The sequence below is a fragment of the Hemitrygon akajei genome, chromosome 19 (genome assembly GCF_048418815.1).
Source record: "Hemitrygon akajei chromosome 19, sHemAka1.3, whole genome shotgun sequence".
In the NCBI taxonomy this organism is placed as follows: Eukaryota; Metazoa; Chordata; class Chondrichthyes; order Myliobatiformes; family Dasyatidae; genus Hemitrygon; species Hemitrygon akajei.
Window position 1 is genome coordinate 19,869,986 of NC_133142.1, and position 27,642 is coordinate 19,897,627.

At 39.2% G+C, this 27,642-nt stretch overlaps 2 protein-coding genes across 4 annotated transcripts in view; both read right to left on the bottom strand.

Moving 5' to 3' along the window:
- The window catches only part of LOC140741799 (transketolase-like), a 45,123-nt gene extending 29,692 nt beyond the window's left edge, over positions 1-15,431 (bottom strand). The window contains exons 1-2 of one of the 2 annotated variants that reach the window (XM_073072197.1): positions 15,407-15,431; positions 1,085-1,202 (exon numbers count right to left, since the gene is read on the bottom strand). In XM_073072197.1, the coding sequence (XP_072928298.1) occupies positions 1,085-1,168 (84 nt within the window). In that variant the 5' untranslated portion in view covers positions 1,169-1,202; positions 15,407-15,431. Of the gene's footprint in view, positions 1-1,084; positions 1,203-5,285; positions 5,418-15,406 lie in introns of those variants that run through there. The other variant, XM_073072196.1, reaches the window with a different exon arrangement.
- Positions 15,432-21,414: 5,983 nt separating this feature from the next.
- dcp1a (decapping mRNA 1A) overlaps positions 21,415-27,642 on the bottom strand; it is a 68,188-nt gene continuing 61,960 nt past the window's right edge. For both annotated transcript variants that reach the window (XM_073072198.1, XM_073072199.1), the window contains one exon: positions 21,415-22,734. In XM_073072198.1, coding sequence (XP_072928299.1) covers positions 22,657-22,734 — 78 coding nt within the window. In that variant the 3' untranslated portion in view covers positions 21,415-22,656. The remainder of the gene's footprint in view (positions 22,735-27,642) is intronic.

A 27,642-nucleotide genomic window follows, 5' to 3' on the forward strand; every position in this document is an offset into this window, starting at 1 on the left:
CAATCTGACAGCCTCACCACTCATCCAGTAACCACTCAACACATTTTATTAAGTAAGAGCAATGAAATACCACTGGAGAATGAGGCAGATTATTGCATTTATTTGCCTTAGCTTCTTTTACAAGAGATGTGTAAACTTTTTTAAAACATAAAAGGCAAAAGGAGAGCAGGACCACTCCAGCAAAATGCTAGTAGAGATATAGAGTAGGCACAGTGGGTAGCAGGTCATATTATTGCTTCACAGGTCCAGCGATCCAGATTTGATCCTGACCTATGGTGCCATTTGTGCAAGCATACCCATTTACCCAAGCTTCCTTTCCCCTTTCTGAAGGTTGTTGGCTTAAATGATTACTGCCAATTAACCCTAGTGGGACAGTAGGAAAATCAGGGTGATGGGCAGGCAAGAGAATTGGTTATAGGGACACAAGTGGTGGAACAGTCAGGGTCAAAACTGACTTGATGGGCCAAATAGCTCTCTTCCATCCTACATATGAATAGTTGAATTTACAATTAACAGGAATTTACATTTAACAACAATACTACAGATTTTTAACATGCAACTAATCCTTACTAAATGTTCATCAATTGAAAAAATCCAAATTGTTAAAATAAATGGTTATGAAGTACAACTTTAATGGTTTCTGAATTCAATTTCATCTTTCAATCTTGTTAAAAATTATGGCTTTATCAATGAACAATGCTGATTATTTTCATCTGTTCAGGCAAGATTTTGACCTACTGGCTGAATGTGCAAGTCAGACTTTCTCATCTCCTATCTGACTTCAAATAACTTTGTAGCATATTCCTAAGTGAAATGTTTCATAATTGATTAGTTTTGAAAAAAAATCAGAAAAAAGTCAGCAATCAAAATACACTCATAACAACTTAAAACTACATTTTGTGGAATTATTACACAGAAGATTAATTAAAATTCTAATGCATTTTCTTTTTCCAACATTAGAATGTTCATAACTTATTGTTTTCTACTCAAGGCTTGATAGTTTGTGTGATTATCTGCTAACAATTCAAGGCAAAGATTACAAGACTTCATGAACGACTTTTCCTTCTTATTGGATCACCATTACCTTTGAAAGTATAAAGCGATCATTGTTGGGATTCCTCGGATCTTGTACTTTGAGTTTCATGGTGTGGAAGAACAGGACAGACATGATCTCAGCTGCACTGCAGCATGATGTAGGGTGTCTGTAAATCAAATAAACAGCAAGCTAACTTGAACACAGTCAGAGTCTGACAGTAATCATCTTCAACTCTGCAGCATTCCCGCTGCCTCCCACATTCCAATGACGTATGGGTTAGTATGTTAATTGATCAAAAGGGTGTAATTGGGTGGCGTGGACTCATTGGATGGGAAGGGCTTGTTACTGTGCTCTAAATAAATAAAATTAAAAACAAATCTGTGAGTCTTCCATATTCACTGACAATTGAAGAGATCACTGATAAATGGATGAGAGTGGTAAATCTATGGAATTTGCTGCTACAGGCAGCTGTGGAGGCCAAATCATTGGATATATTTAAGGCACAGGTTGATTAGTCAGGGTATGAAGGGATACAGGGAGAAGGCAGGAGATTGGGGCCGATTAGGGAACTGGATCAGCCATGATGAAATGGCAGAGCGGGCTTGATGGGCTAAATTGCCTAATTCTGCTCCTATATCTTATGGTCTCATTTCCTTTTAGAATAGGCAATTATTTTAGATGTGATTAATTGCAATTTGCAAAATACTTCATTTAAAAAAAAATTGTGTTTACTACAGTTTCAGAACTGCATTTGAAAACAAATTTCAATTAAAGACTGATGTACACAATTTTGGCAACAGTAGTCTGGGAATATATAGATTAAAAATGAGTTCATCTTTCTGCTTAATTATCTCATTTTGAAATGGAAAGCACACCCTTTTCCAAATAGCAGACCATTGTTTCAAAGCATAATAAATGATCCTATCTTTCACACCCCATTAAATTCTTTATTTTAAAAGTTACTACACCAAAGAACAAGCTACCTTAATATATAGCATTCTTCATCAATAAAATTAAAAGCTTTTTCTGAAAAATGAAAATTGCTTAACAATAAAAATGTCTTAATTAAATATGAAAAATTGTCAATAGACAAAGCAAATATCTGAACATATGGCACAGGATCAATCATTCATTGATTGGTTTATTACTTCAATCTCCATATTAGATGCAAATTATTAAAAATATTTGGCAATCAAAATCTTAATATTTATTGTAATTTTTATTTGTTGTTATCTTAAGAGGAGACGCTAGCTAACCATATCTTCAACTAATGAAAACAAAATTAATTTGTTAAATAAACAAAATAATTTGGAAACACAGGAAATACCATTTCAACAGATTAATAATAAATTGGATTCACACTGCATACCACCGTTGCTTTTAGTAAATATTTTCCATGCAGGTTAGAGCACAGTTAATTTTGTACAGAACATCAGTTCCACCAAATGAAATCCCAAATGGAACTGGATTACTTAAGACACATCATATGTTAAATATTGATGCTTCACATGCTCCAGTCCTGAGCAAGCCTTTCATGCTATACTTAACCAGTTTCCATCAAAATTCTGTGTCTTGCTAAAATGACCTAAGCCTGTAATAACAGGTAATAAGAACAAAGTAAAACACTGTAGTAGACATTGAAACAGAAAACTAAACATTTCCTTTGAAATCTCCTTACTGCTTTATAGAGATATTCTAGTTGATATTGATTCTACATATGGAAAAGATACAGCATTCAGTGTGGTTAATACATTTCCTATTTTATGAACAGTAAAATATAGCTGTCATTAATACAGAAATGCTAGAAATATTCAGCAGGTCAGGCACTAAGAGAGAAAAACAGAGGCAATAGTTCAAGTTCATAGCTTACCAGAGCTGAGTAAAACTAGAAATCCAACATATGTTATAGAGAAAGGGGAAAGGTGGAGGGAACTAGGAGAATATTTGAGAGAATGGACTCCCAAAGAGATGACGATCAAATGATGGTGGTGATTGCAGGTGACTTGCCTAGAGCAGATAAAAATAAGATAACAGAAGAGGGAAAAACAATAATGGAACATTTTTGAGAAGGTGTGTTTTTCTGGAATAACTAAACACAAAAGATTCAGCAGATGCTGGAAATATTTCTCTTTTTAACCACTTCTGTTTTTCCCTGGAAGGAAACTTTTACTTTTTATTCATGACTAGTAATCTATGGCAGCAAGAGATCACAGGCAATCACTAAAGGAACACCACAAGCAAGACCTTTCCTGTTTTCAAATAAGACCTATAACCTTACAATGAAGGAACAGGCCTTCAGCTACCATGATTAATGTGAGTCTAATTTAATTTCATCTGCACGCACATGGTCTGTTTACCTCCATTTCTTGCCTATTTGTGTCTAAATGTTTCATAAATGTTGTTATTGCATCGGCCAGAGGGTGGTGAATCTGTGGATGGCTGTGGAGGCCAAGTCACTGGGTATTTTTAGAGTGGATTTTGATAGGTATTTAATTAATAAGGGCATCAAAGGTTATGGGGAGAAGGGGGGCTAAGAGAACATAAATTAGCCATGACAAAATAGCAAAGTAGACTCAATGTTCTAACGCCTAATTCTGCTAAGTCCCATGGTATCTGTTTTTACCGTCTCCCCAAGCAGCTCATTACAAGCATGTACCACTTTTTATTTAAAAAAATCCTGCTCATCTCCTAAATTTTCCTGTTCATCTTAAACCAATGCTCTATAGTATTTTGACCTTTCCACTCTGACCTATCTATACCTTTCAATTTTTATACACCTTCATCTGATCTCCCCTCAGTTTTAATGATCCACAAAAAATAATCCAAGCTTGTCAGGCCTTTCGTTATAAAATATACTCAATTCCAAGCAACATTCTGGTGAACCTCTCCTGTATGGTGACTGCCCATCTTTTGCATCCAATGCCCCCATTGATGGAGGGAGAATGCCTCACACCTTCATTATCACCCTATCCACTCGTTGTTACTCAAGGTGCCCATGGACTTGCGCCCCAAGATCCCTTTGCACATCACTGCTTTGAAGGGTCATGCCATTTACTATAAACTTCCCTCTTACACTTGACCTCCCAAATGAACCACTTCACTTGGCAGATTAAGCGCCATTTAAACACTTTGTTCCCCAAATTTCTATCTGATCTATATCCTACTGTATCCTTCAATACCTTCCTCATGATCCACAACTTCCAATTTCTATATCATTTGCAAACATACTAATCAACCCACTTGAAAGTCTCCCAAAGTGAGCTGACTATCCCAAATAACTAATCTTAAAAATGAGCAGTGTGCATTTCAGACACTCCCCAAGAAAAATCATCAGCCTTAGTAACCAAGCAGTACTGCTAAAGGTAATCAGCCAAAAAGATTCAGCCCAGCGTTATCTGCATAGCCTAGGGATTACTTATTCACTTAGCCACAAAGTGGTCAATACTGTTTGACTAAAAGAAAACTCAATTTCTCAGATAATTATAAAGACATTCCTTCAAATGAAAACCCTTTCAAGAATTCATGATCATCTTGATAACTGGAAATACCGGTTTCACGTGAGTTTCAATGAAGACAACTGAATAATAGTCGGAGAGGTTAGATTAAAAACTGGTGAACTAGCCAGGAATTAAACCTAAGACGTTATTTGCCCTTTGTTATCATTTTTTCTACCTTAATTTAAATCTAACAAAAAAATTAGTCAAGATATTGACTATTTAATATACTGGAATTTTTTTTTTCAAATCAGTATATCGAAATTACTTCACTCTTCGACTTTGCGAAACCACTGCCTAAATTAACACAGCTTTTCAGCAGACCCCCCCAGCGGTAGTTAAAATAAACTAGCGGTGCGGATTCATTGTGGCGATCCGAGTAGGTTTGCTGATCCACACCGACCTGGGACTTTGGGATTGAGGAATGGAGCGCGGAACAAAACAGGGGGGGGGGGGGGGGAATGGCAAGGTATATTAAAGGAATAAAGTCCGGGGCTGCCGCCATCTCTCGACAAGCGGGCTCAGGCCGAGCAGAGGCCTCCCCCAACATGAAGATTTACTTCAGACCGCCGACACTTTGCGAGAAGGATCCCTTTTCCTTCAGTTCCGGGTGGCCGCGCTTTACAGACGCCTTCACTTGGCGTTCGGTCTGGCAGTTTATTATTTTTTGCAGGGTGTCCGGGCGGCGGCAGCGGCGGCGGGAAAGCGTCGCTCGCACACCGCGTGAGTCGGCCCAACGGGCGGATCGTACCTACCCCGACCCAGCCTCGGTGGTGGAGGTGATGGAGTGAACCCTCAGCGTGTTGGCCATGTCCTTCAGGGCCTGCAAGGTGCAGGCATCGGGTCTGTGGTAGCACGCCATGGCAGGTCCGTTTCTTCTTTGGAGACACTGAGAGGGGAGAGGGAGTTTCCCGTGCACCGGCACTGAGAAGGGAGGAGCTCAGCTCAGCCGATTGGCCTCCCATCAGCAACCTGACAGGCTGAGCAGAGGAATGCGCCGGCCCATGCTGCACGTACTCTGCTCACATCCAGGTTACCCCATCGATGGGGGCTTACCCAGAGCTGACGGGAGGTCAGTCCTGCGGCTTTTAATTAGAAGAGAGAGAGAGAGATTGGTAGGAGTCAGCAATTAAAGTGGAAGTAAGATTTGCAAAAGTGCATGAGCAGATTGCTGAAACAGGAAGGTTACGATGAGGTAAGATTTTCGAAGCACACGCTGACGAAAGGCTTTCCAAGGAGGTATCCAATGGGATCCCAGAGCGGGTCATGTCCTACTATCTCCTGGGTGTTGGCGCTGTGTCAATATTTACCCAGTGAGCACTCCCAGAAGTGTGTGGAGCAATGTTCGGAAAGAAATGTGCTGGAGGAATGCAGCGGGTCAGGCAGCACCAATGAAGGGAAGTGAACAGTCGACGTTTAGGGCCGAGATCCTCCGTCGGGGCTGGAAAGAAAGGGGACAAAAGCCAGAATGAAAGGTTGGGTGGAGTGGGGCATGTACTGGTGGGTAATAGGCGAATCCAGGCAAGGGGGAGGGGGGGGGGGGTTAGGAATGTTGTGAAATGCTGGGAGGTGATAGATGGACGAGGTAAGGAGCTGAGGAAGATGAAATCTGAAGGAAAATTACAGTGTACTATGGAATAAAGGGAATAGGCGGATCATGAAGAAGGGAAGGAAAGAGAATAGGTAAAGGGGATGGTTGGGGGGTAATGAGGGAAAACAGGAGAGTGGTTACTGGAAGTTAGAGAAATCAATATTAGGTTGGAGACTACCAAAATGGAATATTGTTCTTCTATTCTCTGCCTAGCCTCTTCTGCCAAGCTGAGAAGAGGCAATGGACGGACACATGGGAATGGAGAGTGGAATTAAAATGGGTTGCCACTGGGAGGTCCTCCTTTCTTTCCACTCCCCATGAAGGATTGTGTCCAGAAATGCCAGTTGTTCATTTCCCTCCATAGATGCTGTTTGACCAGCTGAGTTCTTCCAAAATTTTGTGTATATTGCTCCACTTGGCATCTGTGGTCTTTATGTCTGAAGTGAATGGAGATATTTTACTACTGTTAATGCACTTGGTATTTTCTTGCTCTTGTCTTCATTTACAGGAAGGAACGAAAAGCAAGCCCACTGACATGGTAGTCAACAGTCTTTAAAGAGGCGAGTTTTAGCACTGAAAAGCTGTCAACTGAAGAACTGCAGTGTACTGTTTGTTTATTAATTGCAGGTGGAAACAAATAAATATAAAGTTTTGAGGCATATGAAATGAGTGATTGAAATGTACAATATTGCATATTCTGATTTTATTAAATCTTGTGGTAGTGTGGTTAATGAAGGGGACTCAGAGAGGCTTCAGAGAATATAGATATTATGTGAATGGGTAAGGGTATGGAAGATGGAAGTGGAAAAATAAAATAATCCATTCTAACAGAAAAAAAGAGTTTTTTAAATGGTGAGAGATTGTAAGGCATTTGTTTTTGGGAAGACATCAGTGCCTTTGTATACAAATTATCCTCAGGTTGACAATGATAGATACTTTATTGATCCCAAAGGAAATTACAGTGTCATAGTAGCATTACGAGTGTACAGATATACAAATATTAGAAGAGAAGTAAGAAAGAATAAAAAGTTATTTACCTCAAACAGTCTAGCAGGAGAGGGTCATCACTTCCCTGGCTATAGGTTGACTCATTATAAAGCCTGATGGCCAAGGGTAAGAATGACCTCATATGGCGCTCTTTGGAGCAGCACATTTGTCTTAGTCAATCACTAAAAGTGCTCCAAGATGGCACACAGAGGGTGAGAAACATTGTCCAGAATTGCCAGGATTTTTCCTGGGGTCCTTTGTTCTAACACAGCCTCCAGTGTGTCCAGTTTGACTCCTTGACAGAGCCAGACTTCCTGATCAGTTTATTGAGCTTGATGGCATTTACCATGCTGATGCCATTGCCCCAGCACACCGTTGCATAGAACTGGCAACAACAGACTGGTAAAGCGTAAAGGAGAGGACTGTATACTCTGGCCCTTCTTGTACACAGCCTGTGTCTGTCATCCAGGTGCACCCCCAGGTACTTGTAGGTCCTCACCACATCCATATCCTCACCATCAATAGTAACAGGAAGCAGTGCAGGAGTCTTCCTAAAGTCCATCACCATCTCCTTTGTCTTACTGATGTTGAGCGGCAGATGATTCAGTTTGCACTGTTTGATAAAGTCCTCCACCAGGGCCCTGTATTCGTCCTCCTGTCTTCACTTTAAACACCCAACTGCTGCTGAGTCATCAGAGAATTTCTGCAAGTGACATGACTCAGTGTTGTATCTAAAGTTTGAGATATACAGGGTAAACAGGAAGAGAGAAAATACAGTTCCCTGTGGGGCCCGGGTTCTGTTTACAGCCATGTCAGATGCACAGCTCTGAAGCAGCACAAACTGTGGTCTGCCAGTCAGGTAGTCCATTATCGAGGATACAACGACAGAAGTGCCAACCTGATTTGAACAGAGCTGTTCCCCCAGCAAGGAGGGCTGTATGGTATTGAAGGCACTTGAGAAATTAAAAAAGCATGATCCTCCCAGTGTTGCCCTGCTTATCCAAATGGAAGTAGGCTCTGTTCAGGTAGGTGACAGCATCATCGACTCCAATTTGCACCTGGAGGGCAAACTGCAGGGGATCGAGGGCTGATCTGACCAGGGGTCGGAGGTGAATCAGGCTGGCCCCTCTAGGGTCTTCATGATGTGTGAGGTTAGGCCCAATGGACGGTAGTCATTCAAGACATGGTTAGCCCCTCTTGAGTACTGTGACCATAAATGATGTTTTCCACACAGCTGGGACCCTTTTTCACGTGCAGGTGGAAATAAAGAAAAACTAGGAAGACTGGGAAGTATGGTGCCCTTTATTGCAAGAGAATTTGCGTACAAGAGAAGGTACCTTTTATTCCAACTACACCTGGTTGTATACAGAATGTCTTCTCTACTGTGGTAAGAAAGAAGATAGAGAAAATGAAACACAGGGTTTACCATATTTATTTTTTAAATGGCTGGTTTGTTGTGTGAGGAGTAATTAAGCAAAGTGATTCTACACCCAATTTTAGAATGCTGAGTAAGTGTACTCATAATACACATAGAACTCTCCTGGGACTTGAAAAGGCAGATGTCTCTTGTGGATAATGTTTCCCATGGCTGGGATGTCCAGAAGGAGAGATCCTAATCTCAAAAAGGGTTCAGCAATAATGTTAATGCAGCAAAATTATTCATGGCCAACAAGTCAAAACAAAATGTTTATATGAAGACAAAGTGAATTCTTCATCTAACTTTTTGATGGAAAATACTGAAGAACTGGACAATCATAGCATTCTGAACTTTAACCTGCAATGTTTTAAAAATGTTATCTTTTGTATACTGAATGACCTTCGCACTCAAGTCAAATATTAAAGCATTTAATTATTTGAGTTAGTGCACTAGGATAATACATTGTTTTCACAGTGAAACTATTATCCAAGAAAATATTCAATAGAAAAGGCACTTCAGCGATATTCACATGGCACTCTAAAGATAATTTATTGCCATTGGATTGCTCAGATGGCTTCGAGTTTCAGCCTCATCCTTTCAGCAAAGTGCTTGGATGAGATTTCCCAATTTGTATTTGCTGTATTTATCTTGAAGCAAACAAAAATTTCAGGTAAGAGCTGCAGCCCTTCTTTAATCAACTCTTTTCAAAATTGTCAAGAAATTCCCTAGGTTCTTATTATGATAGTCATAGTCATAGAGTAATACAGCACAGTATCAGACTTTTTGGCCCAACTTGTCCATGCTGAGCAAGGTACCCAACTGAATTAGTCTAATTTTTATTTATTTATTGAGATACAGCGTGGAACAGGCTCTTCCAGCCCTTCAAGCTGTGCCAGCCAGCAACCCTAGTCTAATCTTGGGACAATTTACAATGACTAATTAACCTACCAACCAGTACATCTTTAGACTGTGGAAGGAAATTCACATGGTAATGGGAGAACATACAAACTCCTTACAGACAGTGGCGGGAATTGAACCGAAGTTGCTGGTACAGTAAAGCATTGTACTAATCACTATGCTACCGCGCTGCCCCATCTGCCCACATTTTGCCTGTATCCTTATAAACCATTCCTGCCCATGTACTTAGTGTTATATTTTGTACTTAAGAAATTAATCAAAAGAAAAACACAGGAGCTGGAAGAATTGTCTTCTTAGTTTATCTTTTCCCTCTTTTCTTTTAGTGAGGCACTCACATAGGACCTGGTGGTATAATGTCAAATGCTATTCACATACTTCTTGTATAAAACCCATAATGAATTATGTAAACAAAGAATGCTTAATCAAACATTATATTTACAATATTGCTCAAATATTACTGAAATATTAAATACACTAATCCAAATGTCTTTTAGTTGGCTCTTACTATCTCTTCTTTCAGTTAGTCCTGATGAAGGGTCTCGGCCTGAAACGTCAACTGTACTTCTTCGTATAGATGCTGCCTGGTCTGTTGCGTTCCACTAGCATTTTGTGTGTGTTGCTTGAATTTCCAGCACCTGCAGATTTCCTCGTGTTTGCGTCTTTTAGATGTTATTGTACTTACCTCAACTACTTTCTCTGGCAATTTATTCCATATGTGCTCCACCCTCAGCATGAAGAAGCTGCCCCTCAGGTTCCTTATAAATCTTTCCCTTCTTAACTTAAACTTATACCTTCTAGCTTTTAATTCCCTTTCCTTGATAAAAAGATTGTGCATTCACCCTATCTATGTCCCTATGATTTTATAAATCTCTGTAGGGTTATCCCTCTCCCTATAACTCAGGCCGTTGTAAATATTTTTGCTCTCTTTCCAGTTCAGAGATGTTCTTCCTAAATTGTGAATAATACACCAGGCGTGGCTTTACCAGTGTCTCATACAACTGCTTAACATCTCAACTCCACTAGAGGGCACGGCCTCAAAAGTGAGGGGCGGCCTTTTAGAACAGAGATAAGGAGGAATTTTTTTAGCCAAAGTGTGGTGAATCTGTGGAATGCTCTGCCACAGACTGCGGTGGAAGCCAAGTCCATGGCTATATTTAAAGGGGAAGTTCATAGATTCCTGATTGGTCAGGGCATCAAGGGATATGGTGAGAGGGCAGGTGTATGTGGTTGAGTGGGATCCGGGATCAGCCATGATGAAATGGCAGAGCAGACTCGATGGGCTGAATTGCCTAATTCTGCTCCTGTGTCTTATGGTGTACACTAAATGCTCTGACTGATGAAGGCCAGCATTCCAAACAGTTTCTTCACCACTCCATCTGTCTGTGATGTCACTTTTAGTGAACTATGTACTTGATCTCCTAGGTTCCTCCGTTCCTCAACACTTATCATTTGTTCAAATCCTACCCTGGGAGATTATAAGTGAAGTGGGTCAACAACTTTAAATTACTTGGTGTGATCATTTCAGAGGATCTGTCCTGGCCCAGCACTTATGTGCCTTTACCAAGAAAGCATGGCAGCACCCCTACTTTCTTAGATGCTTGTGATGATTTGTTATATCATTTAAAACTTTGATGAACTTCTGCAGATGCGTGGTGGAGAGTATATTGACTCATTGCATCATGGCCTGGTATAGAAACACCAATTCCCTTGTACGGAAAGCCTACAAAAAGTAGTGGATACGGTGCAGTCCATCACGGGTAAAGCCCTCCCAACCATTGAGCACATCTACACTGAGCGCTGACGCAAGAAAGCAGTATCAATCATCAAGGACCACCACCAGTCAGGCCATGCTCGCTGCTGCCTTCTGAAAGAAGGTACAGCAGCCTCAGGATATGCACTACCAGGTTTAGAAACTGTTATTACCCTTCAACCATCAGGCTCTTGAACCAGAGGGGATAACTTCATTCACCCCAGTACTGAACTGTTCCCACAAACTGTGGACTCACTTTCAAGGACTCTTCCTCTCTTCTTGATATTTTATTTGTTTGTTTGCTTTAATATTCCTTGTTTTATCTTTCTTTTTGTATTTTCAGGTTTTTTTTTTGCACATTGTCCTGTTGGGAGTGGTCTTTCATTGATTCTATTGAGTTTCTTGTCTTTACAGTGATTACCTACAAGAAAAATAATCTCAGTGTTGTATAAGGTGACATATATGTACTTTGATAATAAATTTACCTTTAACTTTGGAGTGGAACATATCACATTTTGCTTGGAGTTTGAAGGAATAAATTAGACCAGAGGGCTGGAGAAGCAAGCACAGGTCATGAAACAGGTGGTAGAGCATCTGAGAGAGAGATAAGGTATGGAAGTAGGCCTTTCAGCCCACTGTACCCACACCAACCATCAACAGTGTAAATGTAGAATATTAGAGGCAATGTATTAGGGGCAGATTTCCTGTGGCCAATTAACTAATCACACATTTCTTTCTGATGTGGGAGGAAGTTGGAGTACCCAGAGAAATTCTACGTGATCACAGGAAGAACATGAAATTTACACGTTGTTAGTCCCTGAGGTGAGGAGTGAACCGGAGTCTGCAAATCTGAGGTAGCAGCTCTACAGCTGGTACCACGGTGCTGCCCACACTGCAACTGTATTTCTCTGAATACTTTTGGAACTTCAAAAAGCAATAATACAGCTTTACAGAAAATCAGTTCCATTTTGAGTCAGTCAATACTCAATAATAATTTAAAACAACTACATATTTTACAAAATTGTCTAATCCATAAATGCCTTTTGTCAGTGGTTTGGAGAAACACTGTTGAGGTTTTATCTGAGGGTAATGCATTCCTGACCGCCTTCTTGCAGCCACGCACTGTGGTTCATCAATGAAGACTGCACAAATGACATCATTGAACTTGATGGTCAGCCAAGTGAACTTAGTGGATAGTGCATTCCTGACTTCCATGCCTGTACACTGCAGCAGATATGTTAGGAATGAACAGGTAGTGATGTTGGAACTCTAGGTAGAACTTGATTGTAATGAGCTGGGCTAGAGGTTCTTCATATCTAACCCCTAAACTTTACTCTAGCTACTTGGCTGGCTGCAATCATCACAAGCACTCACTCGTGGGAGAGTCAGCATGAGGTTTAGAAAGATCAATTGGCAAAGGCCAATAAAAGGAAGTAAGGTACAAGCGGAGTGGCTATTGTGTGAGTTGGCTAGTGCTAGAGTTTGTCTAATAACATATAGCTAGTACAGTGAGAATAGATCCACGTTTAGTGGTATGTTCTTCCAGTGAGATGTGGGAACTCTGGGAAACCTGTAGTCTCCCTGATAACTACATCTGTATGATATGCATCGGGCTGCAGCTCCTTAGAGACCATTTTGAGAAACTAGAGCTGTAGCTGGATAACTTTTGGCTCATATGGGAGAATGAAGAGGTGATAAATAAGAGTGACTACCTACTGTAGCTCCTAAGTGCAGGAAGCAGGTGGCTGGATGACCATCAGGAGAGGGAAAGGGAATAGGCTGAGGAAATGGTGCAGGGGGCATGGTTACAGATTTTTGGATCATTGGGATCTTTTCTGGGGAAGGTATGACCTGTACAAAAAGGACAGGTACACCTGAACTCGAGGAGCAACAATATCCTTACGGGCAAGTTTGCTATAGCTGTTGGGAAGAAGGTTTAAATAATTCGACAGGAACTGGAGTGATAGAGCTGAGCATGAGGCAGTTGCTTTATAAATAGATGCAGTGTGGAGTGAGACTGAGGAAAGAGGCAGATAATTGGACAAAATTGCAGTTAGTGGGATGAGTTGAGGTGTAACATGGCAAAATCAAAAAGGGTGATGAACACAGAACTGAAGGTGTTATATTTGATTTGACGCAGTATATGGAGATAGATTATTTTGTTGCAGTTAGAGAATAGCAGATATGACGTGGACATCATTGAGTTATGGCTAAAAGAAGATCATAGTTGGGAATTTAACATCCAAGGATACACCTTGTATTGAAAGGACAGGCAGGTAGGCAGAGGGTGTGGGGTAGATCTGTTGGTAAAAGCTGAAATCAAAGCCTTAGAAAGAGGTGACAGAATCGGAAGGTATAGGATCTTTGTGCGCAGAGTTAAGATACTGCAAGGGTAAAAAGGCTCTGACGTTCAAGTTTAAATGTCTTTCACTGCCTTTGTGCACCAACTCCTCTGACGCAGGCAGTAGCACGACCCACACCAAGTCCAGCTCCTTCAGTTTCTCTGCCAACGAGCCGCTAGCTGATGGGGTAGACCTGCAGTACTTTCAGTTCTCAATGACCAGCAGGATCTTGTGATCATTATAAAATATGCTTAAAAAAGACAATAACATCTTTGGCTGGCCCTGTAGAAGCTGCTGCAACTGAGCACGCCACCATATTACCAGATGGGAGTTCTAAACAGGGAAATTGAAAAATGCCTATGAGATGGCTTTTTAGAGTAGCTTGTGGTTGAACCCACTAGGAAAAAGGTAATTATGAATTTTGTGTTGTGTGATGCAGACTATTAGAAGTGAAAGGAGCAGCAAGAACTTAATGAATTGTGGGGAAAGGACTTCAGCAGCTCAGTAACATAACCATTGACCGACCTCTGAAGGATGTGATTTCCATACTGGCATTTAGTAAGCAATGAGAGAACCAGCATAAAGGAGAACTCTTCTCTACCATGTTCTTACGGACACATCTATTCATGACAATATTTGTAGAAGTTTACTGTGCATGTTGAGATGAGAGCTATCTTCAGACACCCTCATGAGGCAGCGCGGTAGCATAGTGGTTAGCACAACGCATTAATGTACCAGCAACCCAGGTTCAAGACTGCCGCTGCCTGTAAGGAATTTGTACATTCTCCCAGTGACTGCATGGATTTCCTCTGGGTGCTCTGGTTTCCTCCCACAGTCCAAAGACGTATCGATTGGTGGGTTGGTCATTGTAAATTGTCCCATGATTAGACTAGGATTAAATTGCGGGGCTGCTAGAAGACATGGCTTGAAGGGCCTAATCTATGCTGTATCTCAATAAATAAATATTTTCACCTTGTAGTCTGACAACAGATCTACCAATAGAAAAATTGACAAAAGGAGGTTCTTCTGAAGTTCCTGAATTAATTACATCACAATCTGTAACTGAGATAAAACATTTTCTTCACTCTACCATTGCATCAAACTATAAGGTTAATCTTGGTTCAATGAAAAATGTCAAAGCACATCTGGAGTAGCACCAGGCTGTGAATAATTGGATGTGGCAGAATCAAGCAATTGAAGCAAGAAAGCATTCTGCCCCCAGCGTTTGTGGTGTGAGAGCAAAAGGCAAGGGTGGAGAGTTCAAGATTATGTTTAGTGAAAAATGAAAAGCGGATGATCCATCCTGGCATCCTCCTGAAGTTCCCACGAAAACTACATTTGACTCATTTCATAAGAAATCAAGAAATGGCTGAGTATATTCAAAGTCCAAAGTAAATTTATTATTAAAGTACATATATGTTAGTATATACTATGAGATTTCTTGCAGGTGAAGAAATACAATAGAATCAATGAAAAACTACACACAGCGACTGATAAACAACCAATGTGCAAAAGAAGACAAATTGTACAAATAAATATGTAAAAATAAATTTAAATAAATAAATAAATAATGCTGAGGCAACAATTTATTGAGTCCTCGAAGAGGAGTCCACAGGTTGTGGAACCAGTTTAGTGTTGAAAGTCCTGACTGGTGCATCATGGCCTGGTATAGAAACACCAATGCCCAAGAAGTAGCCTGTTCTTTACAAATAATTTCTGGAATTAAAGGGCTCTAGTAAATTGATCATTAAAAAAAAACAACCCTTAAAAACAGCACAGCAAAAATTGAGGTAGAGATAATTATGCATAATTAACATCATTCATCCAACATTCTGAACTATTAAACCATTATCCCTTTCTAAGGTACTTACAGTGATGTAGGAGCAGTCCTGATAGTTCTTGATTTTTTTCTTCAAAACATGATGAGATGCTGACAGAAGTTCATGGAGGAAGAATCCATTTACCTTCAGTTGCAATAAAACATGTACAGCACATAAAAACAAATTCTCATATACCTGCTACCATTTCTTAACAACATCCTTAAAAAGCCATTGAAATTCAGTCATCTATTCTAGACATGCACTGTACTTAAACATGACTTATTTCAGATTCTCACAGATAAAATGCAAGAACAGAATAACCATTTGATCCAACAATTAAACTTTTGGTTTCAACTTACCCAGCAAGGAATGGACATTGCTTAATTGACAACAAGGGAGGTTGATTTCTTCCATTAAAAATTAAAGCATGTATGTGGTGCAAAATTCAGACCTTCTCATCTACCAGAACCAAAAGCAAGAACATTTTGAAAGCAGACTAATTGAACTCTAATGACGGTTCTGAAAGAAATATCACCAGGCTACAAATTTTTTCTTAAAGTTAGTTATAATAACTTTTTTCCTATTCTGCAATGTAGTAAATTAAAGCCACATCTGAACAGTGTAACTCTAAGGAAGTATGAAGTAATATTTCATGCATTATTGCTCTATCAAATAGGAAAAAATTGTGAAATGCCCAGGCCATCAGTAGTAATAGCATTATTACCACAGAAATCTTTAACCTCTATTCACTAAGGTACGAACCCTGGTGGAATGTGAAGTGCAAAACTTCAAGGCATAACTATCCCTGAACAAGGCACGAATGCAGTGAAGCTATCCTACGTCCAGCATGAATAGATTCAAGCAGCTTCATTATACACTGATGTGAAGGCTTCAGGTCCTAACAAGATCTCAACTACAGTATAATGCTAAGATCTGTACTCATGAGCTGTTCTCTCCATAAGCAAATATTCCATGACAGCTATGACATTAGCACCATTGGCAATGTGAAAGATTTTTGGACACAATTCTAAACACTTTGATTAATGCATTTTAATTGTAATAAGCATTAAGCTTCCACTTGCCTCATGATTTTTCATCACATTCAGGCAGAGTATCTGAGAAATTTTCAGGACAACACATGCATGCCATAACATTTTTTTTGGTTTTGAATACACCAGATGCAACTGCTCTTTAGGATCTATTTTCATTTAGTTTTGTTGTAATGGCACTTGAGGAAGAAAACTGTGTCTTTATTGAGCATTGTCTAAACACACTACCTACTACTGAACTTCTGAATAACTTCATTCCACCCATCACATTCATTACATAGAATTGTTTGATCCATCTGTTAAATTTGTTCTCCAACTCATCATGCACCTGCCTGCAGTAGCCACACTGGGTTGGACTATACTTCTGATTAAGTTGACAGACATGCAATTTATCTAAGAGTGTACTAAAGATTTTGTTGGTAAATTAACCTTTGGGCCAGATGGGTGAGATTTAGAGGTACAGGAACAGTATCAGAAATTAGACAATAGGTGCAGTAGTAGACCATTCGGCCCTTCGAGCCTGCACCGCCATTCTGAGATCATGGCTGATCATCTACTATCAATACCCGGTTCCTGCCTTGTCCCCATATCCCTTGATTCCCCTATCCATAAGATACCTATCTAGCTCCTTCTTGAAAGCATCCAGAGAATTGGCCTCCACTGCCTTCTGAGGCAGTGCATTCCACACCCCCACAACTCTCTGGGAGAAGAAGTTTTTCCTTAACTCTGTCCTAAATGACCTACCCCTTATTCTCAAACCATGCCCTCTGGTACTGGACTCACCCAGCATCTGGAACATATTTCCTGCCTCTATCTTGTCCAATCCCTTAATAATCTTATATGTTTCAATCAGATCCCCTCTCAATCTCCTTAATTCCAGCATGTACAAGCCCCGTCTCTCTAACCTCTCTGCGTAAGACAGTCCGGACATCCCAGAAATTAACCTCGTGAATCTATGCTGCACTTCCTCTACAGCCAGAATGTCCTTCCTTAACCCTGGAGACCAAAACTGTACACAATACTCCAGGTGTGGTCTCACCAGGGCTCTGTACAAATGCAAGAGGATTTCCTTGCTCTTGTACTCAATTCCCTTTGTAATAAAGGCCAACATTCCATTAGCCTTCTTCACTGCCTGCTGCACTTGCTCATTCACCTTCAGTGACTGATGAACAAGGACTCCTAGATCTCTTTGTATTTCTCCCTTACCTAACTCTACACCGTTCAGATAATAATCTGCCTTCCTGTTCTTACTCCCAAAGTGGATAACCTCACACTTATTCACATTAAACGTCATCTGCCAAGTATCTGCCCACTCACCCAGCCTATCCAAGTCACCCTGAATTCTCCTAACATCCTCATCACATGTCACACTGCCACCCAGCTTAGTATCATCAGCAAACTTGCTGATGTTATTCTCAATGCCTTCATCTAAATTGTTGATGTAAATCGTAAACTGCTGTGGTCCCAATACCAAGCCCTGTGGCACCCCACTAGTCACCACCTGCCATTCCGAGAAACACCCATTCACCGCTACCCTTTGCTTTCTATCTGCCAACCAGTTTTCTATCCATGTCAATATCTTCCCCCCAATGCCATGAGCTCTGATTTTACCCACCAATCTCCTATGTGGGACCTTATCAAATGCCTTCTGGAAAATTGAGGTACACTACATCCACTGGATCTCCCTTGTCTAACTTCCTGGTTACATCCTCGAAAAACTCCAATAGATTAGTCAATTAGTGAGTTAAGGAAATAATGAAAGAGGCAAAGGGTAGAGGAATTGGGGCATCAAGGGCAAAGAGCTGATGGGATGAGGAAGGATTCCTTTAAATAGTAGTAGGCCAGGCAGGAGTGAGGTAATATAGTGTATAACTTATGATTTTCTAATGTTTTTCTTGTAAGTACTGCTTGTATGATATATGTGCTGTGATGCTACTTTAAGTAAGGTTTTCATTGCAGCTGTACCTGCATACATGTACCTGTGCATATGATAATAGACTTTGACTTTAGTAGTGGGTGATGAGAACTGCCCGTACTCAAAGAGGAACAGACCAACCAAGGTATGATGGGGTCGAAGTATCTGACGTATTGAGTCTGTTAAGCATATGGAAACCTGGACTTACAGGGATAGAAACTACAAAATTAAGGAGATTCTATTGAACCATAATAAAACACTGATTATACACAGAATGGAGTAGCAGAGTTGCTTTCCTTGATTGATAAGAGATTTGATAATTGGATACTTTATCATGACAGGTTTTGATGGGATGAGTAGTTAGTTAGAAGACATATACATTAGCAGATGATTCAAGGGCTGAATTCGTAGAATGGTTGGGGGAAGGTGGTAAGGGAAAAGATAATTTGCTCTACTAAGGGGGAATGGAGACTGGATTGCTCCATAAGACAAACGGACTTAATGGGCCAATTATCTTTCCTCCCATGCCAAAATGATTCTGATTATAGTTTACTTAAAGTAACGAAAAAGCTTTCAGGCTTGCTTACCTTTCCCATCACTTAATATGTTAAAATCAGATTCCACACATTCATATGAAGCATCAAATAAGCAAATTCTCAGCATGCAGAATTCAGGCTTATTGTATTTTCATTTGCAGTGCATGTCACATTTCCCTGCTTATATTGCTGATCAGTCAGGAAGTCTGCATGCATTGTTAAACACATGGAATGAGATAATCAGCTATTTAAAACAAAATCAGTAAAAGGTGGTTCACAATAAATTCAAGGCATTTCTCTAAAAAACCCAACTTTCCTGTTATAGCTTTACACTTCTGTTTAGTGAAGGTGAACTATGTGCACCAGTCTGCACTTCAATGGTGGAAATTTTGTTTTGGTCATTGTTTCTATTTTGATTTTAGGTAAAAGAACCTACAAAATAACTATGTTTGAACAAAGTGCTCAGAAAATCTCTCGAATTACCTAGTGACATGTCTGATCAAATTAGCTTGTGTAAGTGATATTCATGCAATAAAATACAGTGCATTCCAATTACAAAATGCTGGTGGAACGCAGCAGGCCGGGCAGCATCAGAAGTACGGCCAATGTTTCGGGCCGAGATCCTTTGTCAGGACTGACGACCAGCATTTTGTGTGTGTTGCTTGAATTTCCAGCACCTGCATTTTTTCTTGTGTGTGCATTCCAATTAATTGGGACAGCTGCTTATTTGGGACAATTCTTAAGGAACAGAAACTGAGAAAATAGCCAGGATTCCCCAAGATTATTTGGGATACAATACCACTCAATTGGGACAGGAGACTGTTGCCAAACGCTTTGAACTAGTGGCAGTAGCGCGCACTTGTATGGCCATTAGACACTAAACCATGCTTAAAATGAACATTTTTAAATAGCATCAGATGTGTGTGTTTGTCTTCAAGAAGCAGTGATTTTTGTCACTGATGAGCAGTAAGAAAATTCAGAACGGTTTCAAGCATCAGGGCTTGGAGATGCCAGAAATAGCCAGGAGGGAAAATAAAACAATTTCACTACTTCAAGCTAAGAACTACTAAGTATTTGAAGGCATTGACAATCATCTTGAATGTGACAATGAAAATTAAGATTTAGAAAATACAATCATCAATAACATTGTATGAAGGCAGTCAATTATCTGCATTTGGTGTCTGATTTGTTCATTTAGTTAATCAATAGAACACAGTAGCATAGACTGGATGAACTCCTCCATCGATAACTCAGGAACTAATATGTACAGTTTTATAGTACTGTAGTAGTATTGGTAGTGTTCTACTCTGTTCTGTATTTTATTTAAATACACAATGTTACTCAGTTAAATGGTAGTTAATTTAAAAGGTATTTAAAAAAACTATTTCCATGAAACTTTGTCTAATTGGAGCAGCCACTCAATGAAGTCAAAATCTACTAGTCTCAACTAATAGGAATCTATTGTACTTGGAATCCATCATAGAAAATTTGTTAATTTTTAAAAATGCATCAATTCTATCCGTTCTATCTACTGTCAAATAATTGCTGTATTAAGTGGTTCAGAGTGTTATCTGCACAACAGCAGATGGGCATGACTTATCTGCTTTGTGGAAACTCAACAGAACACTGGATTTTAATGTAGAAGACCCAACAAGAAAATTGTTTTTCAAGCGATCTTCAAGGATGGAAATTTGGCATTGTCTGCTTACACACAACCAGAGATCCTTTTGTAGTTGCTCCAGAGTTCAGCAGCAATTAGAGGTTTTTAAATTCCAACATTACCAGTGATATTCCAGTCAGGTGAACAAAAAAAAGTTTCATGTTAATCCACAATTACTGCATTCAGTGCAAATGCTAAACAGAGTAGCTTCTTTCCTTGGTGATCTTACACCATTTAATTAACATGGGATGTGACCAAAACATTGAGCCATTAAAACAGCCAAAACCATGAAACTTGACAAATTAAAATTCATGAACACTGTAGTTTTTTCAGTGTCAAAAACACCTTAAATTTATTATAAACATATACTTGCAGAAATACAAAAGGATGAATTTGTTCAAAGCATCTTAAAAATACACAATGTGAAAATCTGGTGACATGGCATACATTTCACACAAGGACTCAATTATAATTATGTAAGTTTGAGAAGGTATGGCAATTGGTACTTTATGCTATAGAATATAAAAATACTTTGAATTTTTCAGTAAGAGTGGCACCACGTGCATTTATACCCTACCATCAATTGCTTTTATATACTTTAACATGGCTGTTTATAGTACAGCACTGATAAGGACATGGAAATAGCGTTGGCCTTTAAATCCAGAATGCAACCTGTGCTGGGTAAAGGAACATTCGGGGAATGGCAAAAACATGAAGTAAATGAATAAAAAACAATGAGTTTGGAAGGCTAACTTTATATTTACAATCCAGTGAAAGCAGATAAGTTGTAAGTCCTATCAATGATCTAAATTAATGTTAATATTAACTCACTAAACTTAAAATAACAAGCTATAAAGCTCATATAATCCTTTTCATTTTAAAGAAAGCTGACGTCAATGTGATTACAAAATGGTTTAAATTTTATTGAGCAACTGACATACATGCAGCTAGACATTGTTCAAGCTGAAGTCTTCGTTTCACTTTATCAATTTAACAGTAATATACTGTCTTTATGCAAGACCATGAATAGACAATCACAAATTGTACAAAAGAAAGTCGTACACTTCACCTCTTTTACATTGAAAATCTCTCGTGCACATACTTCGATTTGTAGCTTTACTTAAACATGTTAACTATTTTCAAAATTAATGACAAGTGACAAAAATACTTTGGAAAAATAAGGGTTTAATTTGCCTATTACAAACCATGCAATTTTACAAATTTATCATAATTATGAAAATGTATTTTTGATTTATACATCCAAACCTATGTTAAACCACAAAGTCAGGAGGTGATATTGAAATAGGGTATAAGCCTAATCCCAAGAAAAAACATCTTTATTGTCAAAATAAGCACATGAAACTGATGTTAACGTAAAAGGGCTATTTTCTTTTAGAGCATGGTGTGACTTTGAATTCGACTTATGACATTGCTACTGTTTAAATCTATAACTGGATCTACAAAGCAAAATAAGCATTCAGGGACAGTGCAGAGAGATGACACTTGATTATTTGGAGAAAAAACTAGTTGCAATACACAGACTGAATTGTAGTATCCTGTTTACTGACTACCTTTATTTATGATTATTCTGTCACTTTATACAAATACTATTTGTACAGTATTTCAAATTAATTGGAAAAATGTTTAAAATAAATTATAACACTTCCCTTTGCATCTAAGCAAAAATACATTATTGCTCTTAAAACACTGTTGAATCTTTAAAAACAAAATCTCAATTAAATGCTTATTTTGTGCATTACAATGTGACAAAGCCATTGATGTTTTTTCCAAACAGGAACAGATGAGACTTATGTAAAGTCAAATAATTTTATTAGTCACTCTTATAGAAACCAAAAGACTCAAGGTGAAATATCTATTGCTGATCAGCTGCACAGTATTTTAAGGTATTAATAGTAGGATGTTACCTTCTCTATATGCATACACACTTGCATTTTGGCAAACTCTTTCACAGAAGTGCTTACAATATTTTAACTAGAAATAGCAAATTTTGTAGATGTAAACAGTTTGACATAATATACAAATGTACAGATTGTTAATTAATATTGTGAAATGTTGAATTTTCACAGTATTGTGTTGCTTATTTGTACTTGAAAACATGTTCACTCTCATTTGTCTTCTCATTATTTAATGTTAACTACATTTTTCAGAAGAATCTGTAGATAAGCTTCATGAATTGTGTTTAGGAAATCAGAGTCATTCTGCAGAAGAAAAAAGTTAAAAGATGATGAAATTAACAGTATTAAACACCATTAATTTATTAAACTGCATAACTATATATTGTTATTTATTTATATTTCCATTTACAGTTTGTTGAGTTCTGCACCCTGGTTGACTTTCATTGATCCTGTTATAATTGAATATAATTGTTGAGTAAGCCCACAAGAAAATGAATCTCAGTGTTGTATATGGTGACATATATGTACTTTGATTATAAAATTTACATTGAACTATATATATGAAGAGTAATTGTCCTCCACTTTTTAGTTTCATTTGAACTTCAAAGATTGGCCCATCATGCACTTGCTCAAAATCTGATAGTTGGCAATCTTTCAGCTTCATTTTGCTCTCCCAAGTCAAGCAATTTTGATCTTGTGCGGCCGTCCTGCTGTGTGATTTTGGAGATAATAGTGGAATTAACTATTTTTTTAAACCAAAATCTTCCTAGAAGTTCTTAGTTCTTACAATACTTAAAATTCTTATTGTAAAGGTATTTAGGAGTCAAATACAAAACAGATTGTGGAATCTTGCATTGTTCATCCTGGATATCAAGGGTGTTTTGTTAATTTACAATGAATCTCAGAGCAGAAACCGAGCCCAAAAGATAAAACATCCAGTCTGGAATGTGTTTTGAATGACTGGACTCCTATGGAGAAAGGTATCCAGAACATGGAAAGTTCAATCATTTTTCTAATATGAATGTAAGCATGTAGTAGTATAAATGATGGCATGTATTATGCTCAGAAATTTTCAATAAGAAAATAATAAATAAGAAATGTGTTTAGAGTTAGAAACAGCAAGACAAGTGAATCGAGGTGGACAAACTTTACTCTAATTACATTAAATGACTAACATACCAAACACGAAAGTGCATCTAAAACTGAACTGAACATTTGGTCTACAGATTTATCAAATTCTGGCTACGATTTTTGTATTTTAACTTTATTTTATATTATTGAAATGGTAAAGTGTTAAATCTCACCACCTGCCCATCAGTATTCAAGTTGTGCTGAGAAAATGTAATATATATTTTACCTCACACACCATTTTATATTTTGTAAACACACAAAGAGAACCATTCAAGTTGACTGCACAAAAATAGGGATTTAGTTGTCCAGCTTTTAGATGTAGCAAAAATTCACCCAATTAATGTCAACTATGAAACTGATGAATATGTCCAAATGAAACACAGTTCAACAGGTTGTTTGAACACCTGCTAACTGAAAATGCTTACAAATGGCCACAAAATGATAGATCACCATGGTAACAAGTTCTGGCCAGCTGGAAAACTTTTTTTAGCAGCTGCATAAATTATACTATGGACATGGAGAATGCAAATGATATCAATCATGGGTTATGATCACAGAAAGTTACTTTTCCAAATGTGAAATCTTATGGTAAAAATTTGACTTTAAGGGCAAGCCAGATTTCAGAAGAGGAGAGCTCCACCATGCTTGTTCTATACTCACCTTTCACTTTTGGCAGTGAATCACATCTTTCCAACAACTTGCTACCTCTCAACTTCAAATGTCTATTGCTTGTAATGCAGCTACATTAGCTACAACATGTTACACAGAAATCACATTACGGTACTAGAAAATGACCTGGATTACTATTTTCCATAATGAGAAGCTGCATCATCTGCACCTACGTCAAAGCAAAAGCTGAAAGAAAATATTATGCTTACTTCCACCGCACCAATTTTGCGAGTGCAAATTTTATTCCACATTCCAAATTTCAAGGATGTTATTTATGAATGCTGCAAAGGAAATTTCAGTAATGAACCATTGTTACATGGGGTTCATCTGCACTCCAGAATACCTTCTGGTCAAATACAGTCCCTAAAATCTTCAGAAAGCTTGACCATCCAGGAGTACACCATTTGCATTGTAGGGCTAATCAAAGTCACAGGTCAGGTCACAGATTTCTCAGTGGGTGAGCATCTGAGGGACAGTGACCACCGCTCCCTGGCCTTTAGCATTATCATGGAAAAGGATAGAATCAGAGGACAGGAAAATTTTTAATTGGGGAAGGGCAAATTATGAGGCTATAAGGCTAGAACTTGCGGGTGTGAATTGGGATGATGTTTTTGCAGGTAAATGTACTATGGACATGTGGTCGATGTTTAGGGATCTCTGGCAGGATGTTAGGGATAAATTTGTCCCAGTGAGGAAGATAAAGAATGGCAGGGTGAAGGAAACATGGGTGACAAGTGAGGTGGAGAATCTAGTCAGATGGAAGAAAGCAGTATACGTGAGGTTCAGGAAGCAAGAATCAGATGATTCTATTGAGGAATATAGGGTAGCAAGAAAGGAGCTTAAGAAAGGGCTGAGGAGAGCAAGAACGGGGCATGAGAAGGCCTTGGCGAGTAGGGTAAAGGAAAACCCCAAGGCATTCTTCAATTATGTGAAGAACAAAAGGTTGACAGGAGTGAAGATAGGACCGATTAGAGATAAAGGTGGGAAGATGTGCCTGGAGGCTGTGGAAGTGAGCAAGGTCCTCAATAAATACTTCTCTTTGGTATTCATCAATGAGAGGAAACTTGATGACAGTGAGGACAATATGAGTGAGGCTGATGTTCTGGAGCATGATGATATTAAGGGAGAAGAGTTGTTGGAGTTGTTAAAATACATTAGGACGGATAAGTCCCCGGGGCCTGACGTAATATTCCCCAGGCTGCTCCACGAGGCGAGAGAAGAGAATGCTGAGCCTCTGGCTAGGATCTTTATGTCCTCGTTGTCCACGGGAATGGTACCAGAGGACTGGAGGGAGGCGAATGTTGTCCCCTTGTTCAAAAAAGGTAGTAGGGATAGTCCAGGTAATTATAGACCAGTGAGCCTTATGTCTGTGGTGGGAAAGCTGTTGGAAAAGATTCTTAGAGACAGAATTTATGGGCATTTAGAGAATAATGGTCTGATCAGGGACAGTCAGCATGGTTTTGTGAAGGGCAGATTGTGTCTAACAAACCTGATAGAGTTCTTTGAAGAGGTGACCACGCTTATAGATAAGGGTAGTGCAGTGGATGGGATCTACATGGATTTTAGTAAGGCATTTGACAAGGTTCCACATGGTAGGCTTATTCAGAAAGTCAGAAGGCCTGGGATCCAGGGAAGTTTGGTCAGGTGGATTCAGATTTGGCTTGCCTGCAGAAAGCAGAGGGTCATGGTGGAGGGAGTACATTCGGATTGGAGGGTTGTGACTAGTAGTGTCCCACAAGGATCGGTTCTGGGACTCTACTTTTCGTGATTTTTATTAACCACCTGGATGTAGGGGTAGAAGGTTGGGTTTGCAAGTTTGCAGATGACACAAAAGTTGGTGGTGGTGTGGATAGTGTTGAGGATTGTCGAAGATTGCAGAGAGACATTGATAGGATGCAGAAGTGGGCTGAGAAGTGGCAGATGGCGTTCAACCCAGAGAAGTGTAAGGTGGTACACTTTGGAAGGACAAACTCCAAGGCAGAGTACTAAGTAAATGGCAGGATACTTGGTAGTGTGGAGGAGCAGAGGGATCTGGGGGTATATGTTCATTGATCCCTGAAAGTTGCCTCACAGGTAGATAGGATAGTTAATAAAACTTATGGGGTGTTAGCTTTCATAAGTCGAGGGATAGAGTTTAAGAGTCACAGGGTAATGATGCAGCTCTATAAAACTCTGGTTAGGCCACACTTGGAGTACTGTGTCCAGTTCTGGTCGCCTCACTATAGGAAGGATGTGGAAGCGTTGGAAAGGGTACAGAGGAGATTTACCAGGATGCTGCCTGGTTTTGAGAGTATGCATTATGATCAGAGATTAAGGGAGCTAGGGCTTTACTCTTTGGAGAGAAGGAGGATGAGGAGACATGATAGAGGTATACAAGATATTAAGAGGAACAGATAGAGTGGACAGCCAGCGCCTCTTCCCCAGGGCACCACTGCTCAATACAAGAGGCCATGGCTTTAAGGTAAGGGGAGGGAAGTTCAAGGGGGATATTAGAGGAAGGTTTTTCACTCAGAGAGTGGTTGGTGCATGGAATGCACTGCCTGAGTCTGTGGTGGAGGCAAATACACTAGTGAGATTTAAGAGACTACTAGACAGGTACATGGAGGAATTTAAGGTGAGGGGTTATATGGGAGGCAGGGTTTAAGGGTCGGCACAACATTGTGGGCAGAAGGGCCTGTACTGTGCTGTACTGTTCTATTCTATGCCCTAAAGGAAAATTTGCTATTTCCAAAATTTGCTAGGAATTCTAAAATGTGCATAAAACCAGAACTTTGATTTAATGCTAATTACCTATTTTCTTGCATATCTATATATTACCACAAGAGCTAACAATGAACACAGATAGGTGAAATTGTCAGTGATAAAGCCCACAAATTAAAATTACATTGACAATTATCTGCCAAGCATTGAGAAATATATGGAAAGATTACTGCTTAAAAATCCCTAACAAAAGCATAACAATGGAGCAGCAAACTGCATTCTTCTCCTTAAAATTAATTCTGACATAACTCATTTAATGTTAAAACATGATAAAACATGATTTATATATTCCCTTACTTGTTTGTGCTACTTAAAATCTGCAGAACAGGGAGGCAAGCAGATCAATTGCCTCACGGCATTCGAGGCCCAAGTTCAGTCCTGACCCTGGTTCCTGTCTATGTAGAGTTCTCCCTGTGACCATGTGAGTTTCATCAGGTGTTCCTGTATCCTCCCATAACCTAAAGAGATGCAGACTGAGAGGAAAACTGGCCACTGTAAGTTGCCCCAAATGTGAGATGAGTGATAGACTGATGAGGTGATAATAAAAAGGGGGAGAATAAAGAAAGGGATTAATGTGGGATTCATGTAAATAGGCGATTAATGATCAATGTTGTCTCAATGGACCCAAGGACTCGTTTCTGTGCGGTACTT